General features: G+C 42.1%; 1 protein-coding gene and 1 long non-coding RNA gene across 4 annotated transcripts in view; both read right to left on the bottom strand.

Annotated features, from left to right (window-relative positions):
* Positions 1-16,694, bottom strand: part of GADL1 (glutamate decarboxylase like 1) — a 103,534-nt gene that overhangs the window by 68,709 nt on the left and 18,131 nt on the right. For all 3 annotated transcript variants that reach the window (XM_079947345.1, XM_079947344.1, XM_079947346.1), the window contains exons 4-8: positions 14,595-14,685; positions 13,586-13,692; positions 12,385-12,500; positions 7,564-7,643; positions 7,395-7,449 (exon numbers count right to left, since the gene is read on the bottom strand). In XM_079947345.1, the coding sequence (XP_079803471.1) occupies positions 7,395-7,449; positions 7,564-7,643; positions 12,385-12,500; positions 13,586-13,692; positions 14,595-14,685 (449 nt within the window). The remainder of the gene's footprint in view (positions 1-7,394; positions 7,450-7,563; positions 7,644-12,384; positions 12,501-13,585; positions 13,693-14,594; positions 14,686-16,694) is intronic.
* LOC307199579 lies at positions 902-7,387 on the bottom strand. The gene is made up of 3 exons (XR_013832079.1): positions 5,665-7,387; positions 2,498-5,631; positions 902-1,883 (listed from the first exon to the last, which is right to left on the bottom strand). It is a non-coding gene; the product is annotated as an uncharacterized lncRNA (long non-coding RNA).

Genomic DNA, 16,694 nt, shown 5'->3' on the forward strand with positions numbered 1-16,694 from the left:
CTGCCTTGTTCAGATTATGCCTGGAGTGCTGTGTCCAGTTTGGGGTACTACAATTTAAGAAGAATGTCAACAAGCTGAACATGTGCAGAGGAGGGTGACCAAGATGACCAAGGGCCTGGAAACCAAGCCTTATGAGGAACAGTTGGGGGTGTTGGGTATGTTGAGCCTGGAAAAGAGGAGACTGGTGGAGGGGAGAGATATGATAGCCATCTTCAAATATCTAAAGGGATGTCACACGGAAGATGGAACAAGTTTGTTTCCTCCTGCTCTGGAGGCTAGGATCTGAACCAATGGATTCGAGTTAGAAGAAAGGAGATTCCAACTCAACTTCAGGAAGAACTTTCTGACAGTAAGAGCCATTTGACAGTGGAACGGTCTTCCTTGGGTGGTGGCGGACTCGCCTTCCTTGGAAATTTTTGAGAAAAGGTTGGGTGGCCATCTGTTACATATGCTTTAGTTGAGATTCCTGCATTGCTGGGTGTTGGCACTTAGGTGACCCTTCTAACTATGATTGTATGAAGGATAACTCCTTAGCACAAATGGACCTGGTGCACAAATGGTGCACTGGGGAATGTAGTCTTTGTGCCCTGTTTTGCAGAAACATATGGTTTTCCCAGTAGTGATATATGGAAGTGAGAGTTGGACCATAAAGAAGGCTGATCGCCGAAGAATTGATGCTTTTGAATTCTGGTGCTGGAGGAGACTCTTGAGAGTCCCATGGACTGCAAGAAGATCAAACCGATCCATTCTGAAGGAAATCAGCCCTGAGTGCTCACTGGAAGGACAGATCCTGAAGCTGAGGCTCCAATATTTTGCCCACCTCATGAGAAGAGAAGACTTCCTGGAAAAGACCCTGATGTTGGGAAAGATTGAGGGCACAAGGAGAAGGGACTACAGAAGATGAGATGGTTGGACAGTGTTCTCAAAGCTACCAGCATGAGTTTGACCAAACTGCGGGAGGCAGTGGAAGACAGGAGTGCCTGGCGTGCTCTGGTCCATGGGGTCACGAAGAGTCGGACACGACTAAACAACAACAACAAAGCTCCATTGCCCCTGCTGCTGCTGCTCTCCCCTTCCTCTTCTCTTTCTCCACGAAAATTTGGAAGCTCGATGGGAGCAGCAAAGGAAGGAGTGGTATGGGTTCAAGATGTATACAGACCTTTTCTCAAATAATGAACCAGAAGCACTCACTGTTATAAGCACCTTTTGACTATTAACACATTTAAAGAATGCACAGTGTAGCCTCGAATTTCACCGTTTTCAGAGACCATAACATGAGCAGATGACAGCGTAACTAGGTAGGGTGCTACTACTACCACCTCGCCATAGCCACGCCTTTCTATAGCATAGCTATCTTTCTCCCTTCCCTGTTACTTACTTCTGAACTAAGAGTAAGAAGAGTCCCTGGTATTAAATGCTAATAACAACATTCAGTTGATGATAGTACTAATTAGCTCAGCTAGGAGGCTACTCATGCAAGGAAGAGATTCCTCACCTCTCGGGGGATCTTACCTGCATTACATAATTAGTGCTTATTTTTCCTGCCATCAACAATCTGAATCTGCCACCAAATGTGAATAGAAGTTCTACCAAAGGACAGGATGTCTGTGCGGCAATTTCCCATGCAGTAGCAGGAGACCATGCGCATGAAAAGTGGACAAGACAGGCCCAGAGAGGCAGGGCACACCAAAAGCACATAACCCACCAGGCACCAGGCGTGGAACCACCATAGACTGAAGCTACTGGGATGAGTAGACTGCAGGGATTGGATGTGTGGCAACTTCAGATGCAAACCCCTCCAGAACTACAGTTATGAATGAGCCCTGACCCAATGACATATTAATCACAATGGGTGGGATCTTGAGGGAGGGAAAGCCCTGCAACTACAAAGGTAGGATTTGTAGACAGATAGCTGCATCCTATCACCTCTTGGCAAATAGAAGGGCAAGAAATGGAGGCAGTGAGAAATTTTACTTTCTTGGGCTCCATGATCACTGCAGATGGTGACAGCAGCCATGAAATTAAAAGACGCCTTTTAACAACATCACCTTGCCAACAAAGGTCCATATAGTTAAAGCTATGGTTTTCCCAGTAGTGATGTATGGAAGCGAGAGCTGGACCATAAAGAAGGCTGATTGCCGAAAAATTGATGCTTTTGAATTATGGTGCTGGAGGAGACTCTTGAGAGTCCCATGGACTGCAAGAAGATCAAACCGATCCATTCTGAAGGAAATCAGCCCTGAGTGCTCACTGGAAGGACAGATCGTGAACCTGAGGCTCCAATACTTTGCCCACCTCATGAGAAGAGAAGACTCCCTGGAAATGACCCTGATGCTGGGAAAGATGGAGGGCACAAGGAGAAGGGGACGACAGAGGACGAGATGGTTGGACAGTGTTCTCGAAGCTACCAACATGAGTTTGACCAAACTGTGGGAGGCAGTGGAAGACAGGAGTGCCTGGCATGCTCTGGTCCATGGGGTCACAAAGAGTTGGACACGACTAAACGACTAAACAACAACAAGCTGCATCCTATGGTCCAAATGGTCACACAAGAAATACGTAGCAGGGCTATGAAGTGGCCCCTTTTGACCATTGTGTGCCATAACCCAACTCTCTCCAAACTTCAGGAGCAGCAGCAGACAAAACGTTAGGGGCTGCAGTTTGGAAAGCAAAAATCAGATAATACTGATGTGCATAAACTCGTTGGGTCTCGGTCTCAACATTGGCATCGTTATCACGCAAGTCTTCATCGATCTGCTGGAAAAGACTTTCCACCCAAAATATTAAACTTACAACAGGAAGTAGGATTTGTGTTATTTGTTTCCAAAGGCATGAGTCTCAATTGCCGTATAGCACTAAAACTAAAATCTCAAAGTGCACACTATAGCCTGGTTTGCACAACACAGTAAGCCAAACTATGGTTTACAGGGATCATGCAAACCACAGTTTAGTGTGCCACCTGAACCGAGTCTCGTATTTAAGCTCTCTCCTCACTAATCATGAGCTGTAGCAAGGTTTCTTCAGGTGACAATACTATGCCAGGCATGGGGAACCTTTTGCTGAACTCTAAATCTCATCTTCCCTGGCTATTGGCCATGCTTGCTAGAGATATAGTTAAACAACATCTGGAAAGTCAAAGATTCCCCACACTTGCAGTAAGCCACATTTTTGGCTTACCTCCGTGTTGTGAAGGAGCAAGAAGGTATGGGGAGAAACAAAGAAGCTGCAAACTCTTATCTGGGAGCCTGCACATTTCTGCGGTCCCAGAAAGTCAAAGTTTCATTTACTGTACTGTGCAAGCTAGGTCATTATATGCAGCTGTTTGTGAACAGGAGTGGGTGGAGCCTTATATTGCGTTTATACATATCCTGAAGCTATGGAGCTAACAACCTAACCATCTGCAGTACTTAGTACCTTTCTTTTAAATTCTTCTCACTGCAATAATATCTTAAGAAACACTATCTCCTGAAAAGCCAAACACAAAAAAACCCGGTAAGTAACATTTTCCTCCCAAAGCAACAGCTGTAAGTTTTCATTACGCTGAACTATTGATTAAAGTGACTTTCAGGTTACGAACTTAAAACGCTGAACAAAAAACCCCCAAATAATTTCTCCTGCAGCCAATGGAACAGCCTCATAAATCCCACTAAACTGGATTCTTTTGGCTTTGATGAGACTTTAAATAGGTTTTTAGCTTAACATTGGGGGGAAAGGAGGAGTACTTCTCAGAAATTGTCTTTTCACTTTGCCATGAGACTCTGGAGCTAGCTGAAATGATTGCCAAACGCATTTTCAATGGGAAATATTTTTTTAATGCTTCAATGATATTGACATGCATTCGGGCAGAAGGAATGGAAGGGGAGACATCCTGTGCATTAAACAGGCTCCCCCCCCCTCCTTCCTTCTTTCCACACTTCATTCTGGATAATTTAAATGTGAATTTAAAACCATAATCTTCCATGAATGTCAGGCTAAAATAAAATCATACTTGCTGCAGTCCAGTGATTTCTTCTGGGGAAAGGTAGCTTCACCAGCAGCTTTATTCAAACAGACAGAAGGATTCGTAGAGAGAATGACACATTGCCTTTGAAAAGCACCTATAAGTTTCAACTGGTGCAGAGTATAATGGCCCAGTTATTAACAGGGGCTGATCACCACAGCCAGCGTCTAGTTTTCACAGATTGAACAGTTTGCTTCTGGACCCAAACCAAAGTGCTCATGCCATACCCTCCAACATTTCTCTGAGGAAAATAGGGACGTTCCGTTCCATAATGATAATTTTATTATTTATACCTCCCCACCACATTTTCCTGGGTTGCCCCAGCCACTCTGGGCAGCTTCCAACATATATAAAAACATTATAAAACTTTAAACATTAAAAAAAAAAACCTTCCCCATAAAGTGGAAACTTGGCTTAAGAACAGATTAGTTTATGAACAACTTGGATTAAGAACGCTGCAAACCCGGAAGTAGGTGTTTTGGTTTGTGAACTTTGCCTTGGAATAAGAACATGTTTCGCTTCCTGTTGAGTGTGTTCCGTTTGTAAATTGAGTCCCCCTCTGCTATGGGAAAGCACACCTTGGTTTAAGAACGCTTTGGTTTAAGAACGGACTTCCGGAACGGATTAAGTTCGTAAACCAAGGTACCACTGACAGGATTGCCTTCAGACAGCTCGGAAGTTGGATAACTCCATACCTTCCAACATTTCTCCAGTGAAAATAGGGACATCCTAAAGAAAAGCAGGGCGTTCTCCAAATCAGGGATGTCCCTGGAAAATAGGGAAACTTGGAGGGTCTGTCATGTTCACCACTAAAGGTAAGTGGCTGACCTGGATCTGGATATCAAAAAACCCAACTTCTTCCAGAGGGATCTTTCTACCAACTCAGATCCTCTTCAGAAATCCTCCCCTGGATGTCCCTGTCTTCGAAAGTTGGAGGTGACTCAAGAAGGCCTTTTCAGTGGTGGCACCCAAATTCACTTGGCACCACCACTGTTGTCCTTTAGGTGCCTGTCAAAGTCTATGCTATTCTCAGACGCTTTTAATGGTGCTGGAGTCTCAGCTATTCCTATTTTCTCAGCTCGCTTCACTGGCTCCTGCAAATTGCTTCTTACCTGTTCTATTTATTGTGGCTTATTATAATTTGCTTTTTTTACTGCAAGCTGCCTTGAGGCTCTTTTGGGAAAGGAGGGGGTACACATACCTTAAAGAAAAGGAAAGAAAATGCTGTTCCTCCATTGAAGTGAATGAGAAAGCAGGGAGCTCTGTGTGCGCATTGCAACCAATGAAGAACTCTGGAACCGTGATAGGGAGCAACCCTAACCCATCACAACATGGACAGAATACCCCATCATGAAGATACACACAGCATAGTTCTTTTCTACCCAATCCCACAACAAAAAATGGTAATGACACTACAACCTTTTTGGGGTGGGGGTGGGGTTAGATAGATATTACAACCATCAAGCCCAATCAATATGAAAAGGATAGGATCAAAATAAAAACTATTTCAGTTTGCTTCTTTTACTATTTTAAAGCCTCTATTTCTGCCAGACCAAGATTGTGTGTATCATACTCATTTTGTTTCTACCGTTTTGCAACTTTAAAAAATATTATTTGGTATATAAAAGCAACTTTAAAAAATATTATTTGGTATATAAAAGCACCTGAGGGGAAAAAACCCCTCACAAAATTTGCATTTATAGGAAGACCTGTTGAACAAATTATACACCATAACAAATTTTGTTTTCATGGGGCAAGGTATCCATAACTGGACCGTGCATCCATCTTGTATTTTCTCTAATGTTTGAAGAGGAAGTTACATTCAGGAACTTGCCCTTGAGACTATCATGAGGTGAGGAACCGAAAATATGTTTCCCATGTCTTTGCATCTATGGATCTCCTTTCAAACATTAGAATCTGTTCTGTGAATACCCTATGAAAACACAGGCACCAATCTTTTTCTGCAATCTGTGAAGCAATGCACAGCAAAGCAGAGAAGATAGGACGCCTCCCACACCAAACACTGTTATCGAATGGCATTCAGCAGAGACACTTGCAAACATGAAATGAGATAAGAGAACATTTCAAATGCTTATAGTCTTCACTTCAAGGAAATGAAACCATATTAAGCACAGATAGATGCATCCGCAAGGATAGTTTTTAAAAGAAGAGTGCAGGACGAGAAGCTATAGCCAAGTACTGTTTTCACAGCAAAACACTTTAAAATCAAAGGAGATTTTATCATCAATAATCCATTTAAACAATGAAGGGAATGCTGTTTGCTTGTCAATAGTTGTTTTGCCCAGAAAATAGCAGCTGATCTTTTATTCATGAACAGATTTATTTTAATTCTATTCCACATTTCTCCTATCTGCCCAAACTGAATGAAATGTCTGATAAAATGCCATAGTCATTAAGCATATACTGTATCCTGAAGATACTATTGGCCTACTAAAGCTGGGGTGTTCCTTAATTTTGAGCACAATTATAGATATAATCTCAGTGAGAAGCATAATGAGAATGGCTCAGGTTTGCAGTGCAAGAGTTATTCTTTCATGTCATTTTGTGAGTTCTAGCGTTATTATTTTTTAAGCGATGAACTAAAATACTTGGGGATCACATTGCCCGTTCACGACTTACCGTGCAATCTGTGGCAAAGCAGACTGGACCTGAAACATTTGCAACACATGAAACTACCCTGTTTTAACTTTCATTCACGTTCATTCACCCTTCTTCCATTCTAACAACGCCACCAAAAATTGAATTTATGATTTTTGTTGTTGCTGTGACCATCACGGCCTTTCAACCACCACTAAAAAAGAAATATATGCATACTATACAAAATATACACCATTATAATGTAGTATCACCCTAATTGTACATATATATATGTATTGTATATATATATATATAATTGTGTGTGTGTGTATATGTGTGTGTGTGTATAAGCTTCCAAAATTCATTTCTGATCAGATCTTTACAGCCCATCATATTATCCTTAATGCACCTTCTTCTCAATTTTTGAGCAGCAGCTGCAGCTGCAAGTCTCGCAACGATGTGTTGCAAGATTCACGTGCATGATCCGACGAAAGAGGCTGAGGAGGAGAGCCGGGACAGGCCACGATTTATCCCCCTGGGAGTGGGCCAGGGTGGCACTCATTGGCCGGCTGGGCCCACCCCATCCCCCAGGAAGCACCTGCCCGAAACCAGCCAGCATTGGTCAATCGCCAGCTGGCAGCCATCCAGCCCAGCCATTCGCCAGATCACTCCCGTGGTCCGGGCGCAACACTGCCCCCCATTGGAGCAGACTGCCATACACAAATGCACATAAGGTATGCCTGTCACAGGGCACACAGACTCTCTCTTGCTCTCTCACTCTCTCTCCCCCTCTCACCTCTTTCCTTGCCCGCTGGACTTGTTTCTCCAGTTCCTCAGGTATCATCTTACCTCTATGGGACACAGATTTAAAACTTTTCAGTTATGTAATAGGTTACTCGCTTTCAGCACTACTTCAGCATTTTAAAAGGATCATCAGACGGCCTCGACGGCTTTGGTCGCCTTACCTTTCGTCACTTTTGACGAAGTAAACGTTTTGTGTGCCGATCCCCAAGAACGATGCTGCCTTCTTCACGGAATAATGACACTGAGTAAGGGTAAAAATCAAACAATTAATGGCAGACATATCGCCAAATAATTTTCCTGAGGCACACACGTTGCAGATTTTAGGCAAAAATCAAGGCTTCACAAAACCAACGACAGCCACAGAATTGCAAAATAGGTGAGCATTATCCTCCCCTCTCAAAGTAGGGGAGGGGGGAATTCTGAGCTTTTTGAACCTTAAATTTAGTTAAGCACTGGACATAAACCTCTGGTTTCATAGCTCAAAGTAATTGTTCTACTGACTGAGCTATCTAGAAAAATTTAGGGCGGCTTATTTGTTTTAGTAGAATAATAATAATAAAATAGGGAGGAATAAGAAACTGGAGCAAATTGTTAAGTTATTTAAGGGTTAAATTAATATATTTGCCAACCACCCTGAAAACGCCTTAAATTGTTCCTTCGCATACAGCAGGTGAAACCAGGTGGTTAATTAATTCAGCTTTCTTCAAGAGTGTTCACACAAATGCAGTTAAGGAGGAACATAATTATGAAAAATACTGCACTTTAATGTGTGGGTATGAATATATTAAAGGTATTCAATCCTGTCACACTTTTTCTGATGAGATGGATCGCCCCACCTTTTTGACAGGACTTCTTCCCCCCCCCCGGCCCCCCGCCCCAATTTTTAACTAAATGCACAGAAGATATCATCAGCTACCACCAGCCAATCTTTTCTAACATGGCACATTCACAAAGGCTTTAGAATCCATTCACTCAGAGTGTTGTGTGAATAATAACATACATAGGTAGATAATTAATCTTCTGTTACATTGAATTACATCAATAATGAAATACGTGTGCAAAGCTACAATGTGGCACTCACTAGAGATTTGGACTCTTAAGCAGCAAGGTTTCATTCGAATTGCGAGTGATTCTCACAAAACAGCTCCTTATTAGTAAGCTATGAGTCACCTATTAAGCTCAATCAAAGGGAGTGTGACATTGAATTACTAGAAAATGTCAAACCACTCCGGGCTCAGAAAATAATAGATCAGCAAAATCTCCAAAGTGGGCAGGGGGATGGGGAACAAAGGCAGCACAATGAATCACAGCTCTTGTTATGAACAGTATAGAAGTATGAGAAGGTCACAATTAAGGGCCCACGATAATTTGGTCCCGACTTTGTTCTAATTTCAGTTAGCTAAAACAAACAATGGAGTTCTTAAGAGTACAGAAATAATGGAGAACTGTGGTTGGTCCAAAAGTGGAAGCTTTCAAGAGAGGAAGGGCATGCAACCTTTGGGACCTACGGGATCGCCTCTCCCAGTATGCCCCACGGAGAGCCTCAAAGTCCATAAATGGCAACCCCCTAGTGGTCCCGGGCCCTAAGGAAGTTAGATTAGCTTCAACCAGAGCCAGGGCCTTTTCAACACTGGCTCCAGCCTGGTGGAACGCTCTGCCTCATGAGACCAGGGCCCTGCAGGATCTGATTTCTTTCCGCAGGGCCTGTAAGACAGAGTTGTTCCGCCTGGCCTTTGGCTTGAAGCCAATTAGATTCCCTCCCCCTCTTTCTTTTTCCTTTTTCTTTTCTCCTCCTGTGATGACGCTGCATTTTATTATTTTAATGTTTCAATATTTTAATTGTTGTATTTTAATCTTGTTTTTAAGTTGTATTCATTCAACTTTTTTTTATTATTGCTTGTTAGCTGCCCTGAGCCCAGCCTTGGCTGGGGAGGGCGGGGTATAAATAATAATAATAATAATTAATATTATTATTATTATTATTGTGTAGCCACATTCCCACAACAACCAACCATGGCTTGTCATTACATCCATATCTGGTCAAAGTCCCCCCAAATTTACTCCCATGATTTACTAAGCAGACCAAAGTAGGCAGTTAATAGAAGTGTTTCAATGAAGTATTCAGTCCGGCATTTTTCTTACGTTTTGATCTGATGAAACTACCTGTACATATGAGGTGGGAAAAGGTTGTTCTCTCATTGAACAGAAATCAGTTGGGTAGCTGACAGCAGCCTTATCTGTTCCTGGGACAAAATGTCCCTGAGAATGAGGCAATGCCATAGTGTTTGCCAAGGGCATCCTTGAGGGCAAAAGGTGGCTGCCCCCATAATATAGCATTGTTCTTCCCAGTAACAAAACAAACCCTTGACCACCTCTTACATGAAAGGTAAAAGATTCAACCTCCTTCCCACCCACAAATTCTTAGAACACATCTTCCCTGCAAAAAGACATTGAATATCCCAGACACGCTTCTACAGAGGATAAATGGTCCCACAAAAGTGGGGGAAACATTTCGTCCAGTTTTTAAATTGTTTTTCCATGGGGGGGGGGGAGAATGCAGATTACTGCAAATTGCTGTTAAAGTACAATCACTGAAGAACACAACACTCCATTTACATCAGCTTGAAATAATAAATTCCAAACAATGCATTTCAATTTGTTCCTGGACTAGATTGTTCCCTCTTGACAAACCATTAAGAACAGGTTTTTTTGGTCACTTTTAGGGAGATGTGATTTGTCATTATCAGTTGAGTAGCATGTAATAATCAAGTAAAGAAAGCCCCTTGAAGTAAAAAACAGATGTTTTTGTTATGCTGTTGTTATTTTTTATTTTAACTGAGAAATGAGCATGAAACCGTTCTGCTTTAATTTAAAACAGTATCTCTCTACTCCCAACACTGGAGCAGTGGGTGGAAATAAACGAATGTTTTGTCTCTTAACTCACTGTAGGAAAGCTATCTCCCAGGGAGAGGAATACAGCAAGGAACAGAAATACTCAAGGTAAGCAGACCTGTGTGTCCCCCACCCACAATGTAAATAAAGTCTATCAATAGGCTTCTCACTGTGGGCAAAACTTGTAGGGAGCAAGAGAGAAGAAAGTGAAGTGGTGCTGAAACAGCATATTGTCTACTACATGAGCTTAGAAAAGAGCAGAAGAGAAACAGTTCTGGAAGGATTTCCAATGAGACTTCTTACACTTTTTTTTTTTTTTTTTGCTAACTGGACTATGCACACACCTCCATTTACTCTGCAACCAGTGTTATCCCACCCAATGCCAGATTTACATATAAGCTAAACAAGCTATAGCTTAGGGCCCCACTCTCTTGGGGGCCCCAAAAAAAATTAAAGGAAAAAAAACCTGGGTGTATATTTCCAAAATATAAAATAATAAAATAAAATAAAACCTACATACAGCAACAGTGTTTTGTGTTGTGAAGGCTCCTATAGTTAAAGCTATGGTTTTCCCAGTAGTGATGTATGGACGTGAGAGCTGGACCATAAAGAAGGCTGATCGCCGAAGAATTGATGCTTTTGAATTCTGGTGCTGGAGGAGACTCTTGAGAGTCCCATGGACTGCAAGAAGATCAAACCTCTCCATTCTTAAGGAAATCAGCCCTGTGTGCTCACTGGAAGGACAGATCCTGAAGGTGAGGCTCCAATACTTTGGCCACCTCATGAGAAGAGAAGATGCCCTGGAAAAGACCCTGATGTTGGGAAAGATGGAGGGCACAAGGAGAAGGGGACGACAGAGGATGAGATGGTTGGACAGTGTTCTCGAAGCTACCAGCATGAGTTTGACCAAACTGTGGGGGGCAGTGGAAGACAGAAGTGCCTGGCGTGCTCTGGTCCATGGGGTCATGAAGAGTCGGACACGACTAAACGACTAAATAACAACAACAGGCTCCTGTTGATGTAAGTAATGGGCCCCGCCTGCTATATAAAGGGCCCCATTACCTTCAGTAGCTTAGGGCCTCATCAAACCTAAATCCGGCCCTGATCCCACCAACCCAATCCATATCAATCCTGCCGTTTCTTATGAAATGCTGTGTTTCCACGCATTTCCCCCTCAACTAACTTTCCATCCGAATTGAGAAAAAGAAGAACCGAGCTGTGTACACAGCCTCATAGATTCAGAAGCGGACAGAACCAGTTCAAGCCTGGATCCTAGACCAGCGTTGATTCTCTATGCTAGTGGTAAGCCTTTTATGCTTGCGATAACAAATACGTTTTCTCGAACAGGGCCGGATTTAGGTTTGATGAGGCCCTAAGCTACTGAAGGTAATGGGGCCCTTTATATGTCCAGCTGTCCTTTGTCAGCAACAAATTGTCGCTGTTTTTTGTGTTGAATATATGCTATATGGTCATTTATGGACCTAATAGGTATCTAAAGCCATTTGCACATGTTGCCCTGCAGATTGTAGGCACCCTATATATAGAAATGAGCAAACCAGTGATATTTTAGGGAGCAGGCTAGCAGGCAGGGCCCGTTACTTACATCATAGGAGCCTACACAACACAAAAATCTGTTGCTGTATGTAGGTTTTATTTTATTTGTTTTTTATCTTATATTTTGGAAATGTACATCCAGGTGTTTTTTTTCCTTTAAATTTTTTTGGGGGCCCCAAGAGAGTGGGGCCCTAAGCTATAGCTTGTTTAGCTTATACAGTGGTACCTCAGGTTACATACGCTTCAGGTTACATACGCTACAGGTTACAGACTCTGCTAACCCAGAGAGAGTACCTTGGGTTAAGAACTTTGCTTCAGAATGAGAACAGAAATCGTGCTCTAGCAGTGCGGCAGCAGCAGGAGGCCCCATTAGCTAAAGTGGTGCTTCAGGTTAAGAACAGTTTCATGTTAAGAACAGACCTCCGGAATGAATTAAGTACTTAACCAGAGGTACCACTGTAAGTAAATCCGGCACTGAATCTGCCCTCCAGCATAATGTACTTTCTGAATAATTACAAAGGAGGAAGGTTGGTTACCTCTTCTGACGTAAATACCACCAGCCGAGGCATCCCTGAAAGGCCCCTTTCCTTTATGTCAGGGCAGTATCTGTATCTTGCTAAGTTCATCGCATACATATTAGAAACAGAGCCACCTTTAAAAAAGGAAAAGGAAAAGATTCATGCAACACTCATATTCGTTAATACTTCGCATTTCCAATTTCTAAGCATTGAAGTGCCCAATGTTCAGGCGTGGACATTTGCCATGTCAGCAAAGGGTTACCAGCAAAAATTAGCCACATCAAGGTACAACTTTCTGAATGTTTAACAGGATTTATATACCACATATGATTAAAAAAGCCCTCTAAGCTGCTCACATGAAACCATATGAAATATGCATTTAAATTATCAATAAAATCAGGTGTTAAAACAAGTTGACCTAATTTTTGTAAGGTAAATAAAATCTGAAGTTTTAAAAATATATACACAGTAATACATTTAAAGGATAAAAGCTTTTAACAGTGCATGAAAAAAAAGTTTAAAAACATTTTAAAATTAAAATAAATATATCTGGGCTTTTGGTTACCATGAGGTTCCAATGGTAACCTTGTCAAAAAATGCTTTCAAGGATATGGGTGAATAATAATAATAATAATAATAATAATAATAATAATAATAAATTATTTGAGCCCCACCCATCTGACTGGGTTGTCCCAGCCACTCTGGGCAGCTTCCAGTATATACTAAAACTTCCCTATACAGGGCTGCTTTCAAATGTCTTCTAAAGGTTGTATAGTTGCTTATCTCTTTGCCATCTGATGGGAGGGCGTTCCACAGGGTGGGCGCCACTACCGAGAAGGCCCTGTAACCTCACTTGCCTGGTTCCCTGTAACCTCACTTCTCGCAGTGAGGATCATATTTGGAAGATCATTTGAACATTGGTAGCACATTTGAACCTCAGAGTACACAGAAATGGTACGGATCTGGCCTCATATTTCACTGCTGTTCACACAGCAGGAGGAAGCACCATGAACTATGTAACATAAATTGCTTCTATCCCTCTGTAAAAACCAGGTTGCCCAAGCAGGGGAATGTACTTGCCTAAAGTATGGACATTGCCTAAGAACCACTCGTGACCTAACGAAGGCTTTACTCCAATACACAGCACTGGCAAAAGCAGTAAAATATCACTTTAAATTAGATTGCATGCAAGAAGAAAAGGGGAGGAATACTTTCTTACCTGGGTTGAATATACCGTCACCTTCTTCCCACCCAATGAATTCAATCATTTTCTTTAGGACTGCTTCTTCCACTAACAAAAACACTGGGGACACTTCATAGGTATATCTGAATATATATAAACGTGACATAAAAGGCAACTGTCTGAACAATGCTTTGACAAAATGTGTTGAAGAAAATTGAATGAAAAGGTAGAGATCATGAATAGCTGAACAAAGAAGAATACGAGCTAAATGATGGATCCCTTCCTTGAGTGTAGTCCAGGGTACCAGGGATAACAGCAGTCAAGCCCATGTGAGGTTTTATAGTGGACGTGGGTGGCGCTGTGGATTAAACCACAGAGCCTAGGGCTTGCCGATCAGAAGGTCGGCAGTTCGAATCCCTGCGACAGGGTGAGCTCCCATTGCTTGGTCCCTGTTCCTGCCAACCTAGCAGTTCGAAAGCATGTCAAAGTGCAAGTAGATAAATAGGTACTGCTCCAGCGGGAAGGTATACATGGCGTTTCTGTGCGCTGCTCTGGTTCTGCACCAAAAGCGTTTTGTTCATGCTGGCCACATGACCCGGAAAGTTGTCTGTGGACAAACGCTGGCTCCCTTGGTCTGAAAATGAGATGAGCGCTGCACCCCATAGTCACCTTTGACAGGACTTAACCTTCCAGGGGTCCTTACCCTTTCCCTTTCCCATCCATAGCCTTAATAATAATAATAATAATAATAATAATAATTTATTATTTATACCCTGCCCATCTGGCTGAATTTCCCCAGCCACTCTGGGCGGCTTCCAATAGAGCGTTAAAAACAATACAGCATTAAATATTAAAAACTTCCCTAAACAGGGCTGCCATTAGAGGCAGCATAATACCAATTGCTTTAACTCATCCGACATCTGAAAAACCACACCCCTATCATCAATGCCGTTAACGCACATGGAAATCTGCAGGAAATCAGAATTTGTTACACTGAAACAGCATGGCAGACCCAGCAGATCAATTAAAAATAAAAGGCACTTACACACTCGGGTTTAATGCTTCAGTAATGAAACGCGCTGCTAAAGAGTAATAATCAATACCAGCGTACAACTGATTAAAAAATCTTGGGTGATCTGTAAATTAAAAAGACATAAATCTGGTTAGCATAAGTGCTGCAGGAAAACCAATGCACAATCCCTCTTCTCAGTTTCAGCTAGAGATGATGCTCAGCCCTTCCTGATAAATATCAGAGGGCAGAGGACGTTCGTATCACTTGCTTGAAAAGGGAGGATTTTTAAGTCCCACAAGTACCTGCAGGAAGAGATACACTGTGTATCACTTGCAGCCTCTTCTGAACAGACAGAAGCTCTGTGCTGCCCGTTAATCCTTTCCCCCCTGCTCCAGGCTTTTTCCTCTGCCTGAGTGATGGACCGTCAGGGAGGGACAAACGTAGCGCATAGGACCACTGCAAAGCTGAATTTGAGCCGGCCCTCTTCAAGGCACACCTGCTTATTGATACACCTGTGTCCCCTTAGAATTGGGTCTGATCTATTTGATGAGGTGGAAGGCCTCTACAAATTAAAGAATAACCCCAACTCTACTTCTAACTACAGAAGTAGAGAGATCTCTAAATTGAAACTGGGTGGCATAAAGACAAAACTATAGTTTCTTGTTTTAGTACAGTGGTGCCTCGCAAGACGAAATTAATCTGTTCCGTGAGGCTCTTCGTATAGCGGTTTTTTTGTCTTGCGAAGCAAACCCATTGACAGCTTAGCGGATTAGCGCTATTAGCGGTTTAGCGGCTTTTAGCGATCAGCTTTTAGCGGATCAGCTGATAAGCGGCTTAGCGGCTTAGGAAAAGGGGGAAAAAGGGGGGGGGAACCCGCAGGAACTCGCAAGACATTTTCGTCTTGCGAAGCAAGCCCATAGGGAAATTCGTTTTGCGAAGCGCCTCCAAAACGGAAAACCCTTTCGTCTAGCGGGTTTTCCATCTTGCGAGGTGTTCGTCTTGCGGGGCACCACTGTATTTTTTAGGGGGTGGGGGGTTGTCTCCGTTTCGTTGCTAAGAAGGTAAACCTCTCCACGCCTAATTGCAGGGGTCTTTGAAAAAAAAATAAGCATTTGAAATATCTGCCCTCACTTTCTATATACAATGAGGACAAGTTTACCCAATAGGAATAGTGGATATATAGAGCACATAGGGTTTAAAAAATCCGCATGGAAAATTATGGCGACTTAGTGAAGATCTTCCCCTTTTAACAAACCTCTGAAGGAGTGGTCTCCCCTAGTTTCCATCTGTACTAGAATTGTTTTTATATCAGTGATGAATTGTTTCATCACTGGAGAGGAAGGGTGGGATATAAATTTCAATATTATATTGTTGTTGTTGCAGTTTTATCACTGATGTTTATGCTCTTCACAGCCAGCGTATTTTTTTCTTAATGTAGGCAGTATATATTTTTTGCAAATAAATATATTATTACACTGCCCATAATTTAGAGGGGGGGGGGAGGAATTCTCCAAAAGTTTCAGAAAGGTATTTTCCCTCTTTATCTATACTTTTTAACTTATGCTGTCCCTTTTAAGAGACACACAAGAGGCTCTGTTAAAAGGCGAATAATTAAAAGCTTATCAGAGTTTGTTATCTTACATGGGAATAGTTCAAGCTGCATAAGCAATAGGTAAACAGCATCAATAATGAAAAAGAGCATATTAAAGCTATCTAGCATTCTGTGATAAAAAGAGTTAGAATTAGATCCATCATACGGGATGTTAGAACATTAATGCACACTTGGGAATTTTACCTCTGAAGCTTTCCTAAGTATTGATTAGCTACAACCAGTGCTATTCTTCTTCTTCTAGAAAAATAGGTGCTAGTATTCACCATGAAATTGTTATAGTAAGTGCCACACTTTTTAACAACAACAAAAAGAGGTGCCAGTTCTGCGTATCCTTAAGTATGCCCTGAAATAAAGAACTGGCTGGAAGTCCTAGAAGACCTGTTCCCTGAATTGCTGGTCTTTTTCCACCTGGCCTGGGAAGGCGGGGCCTGGATTGACTCCAGCTACAAAATCAATCAGTACTTGATTTTCTTGCTAACTATACTGTTTTAAATGTGCATTTTATATTCCTTTAGTAATGT

The sequence above is a fragment of the Podarcis cretensis genome (genome assembly GCF_951804945.1).
Source record: "Podarcis cretensis genome assembly, chromosome: 12".
Lineage (NCBI taxonomy): Eukaryota > Metazoa > Chordata > Lepidosauria > Squamata > Lacertidae > Podarcis > Podarcis cretensis.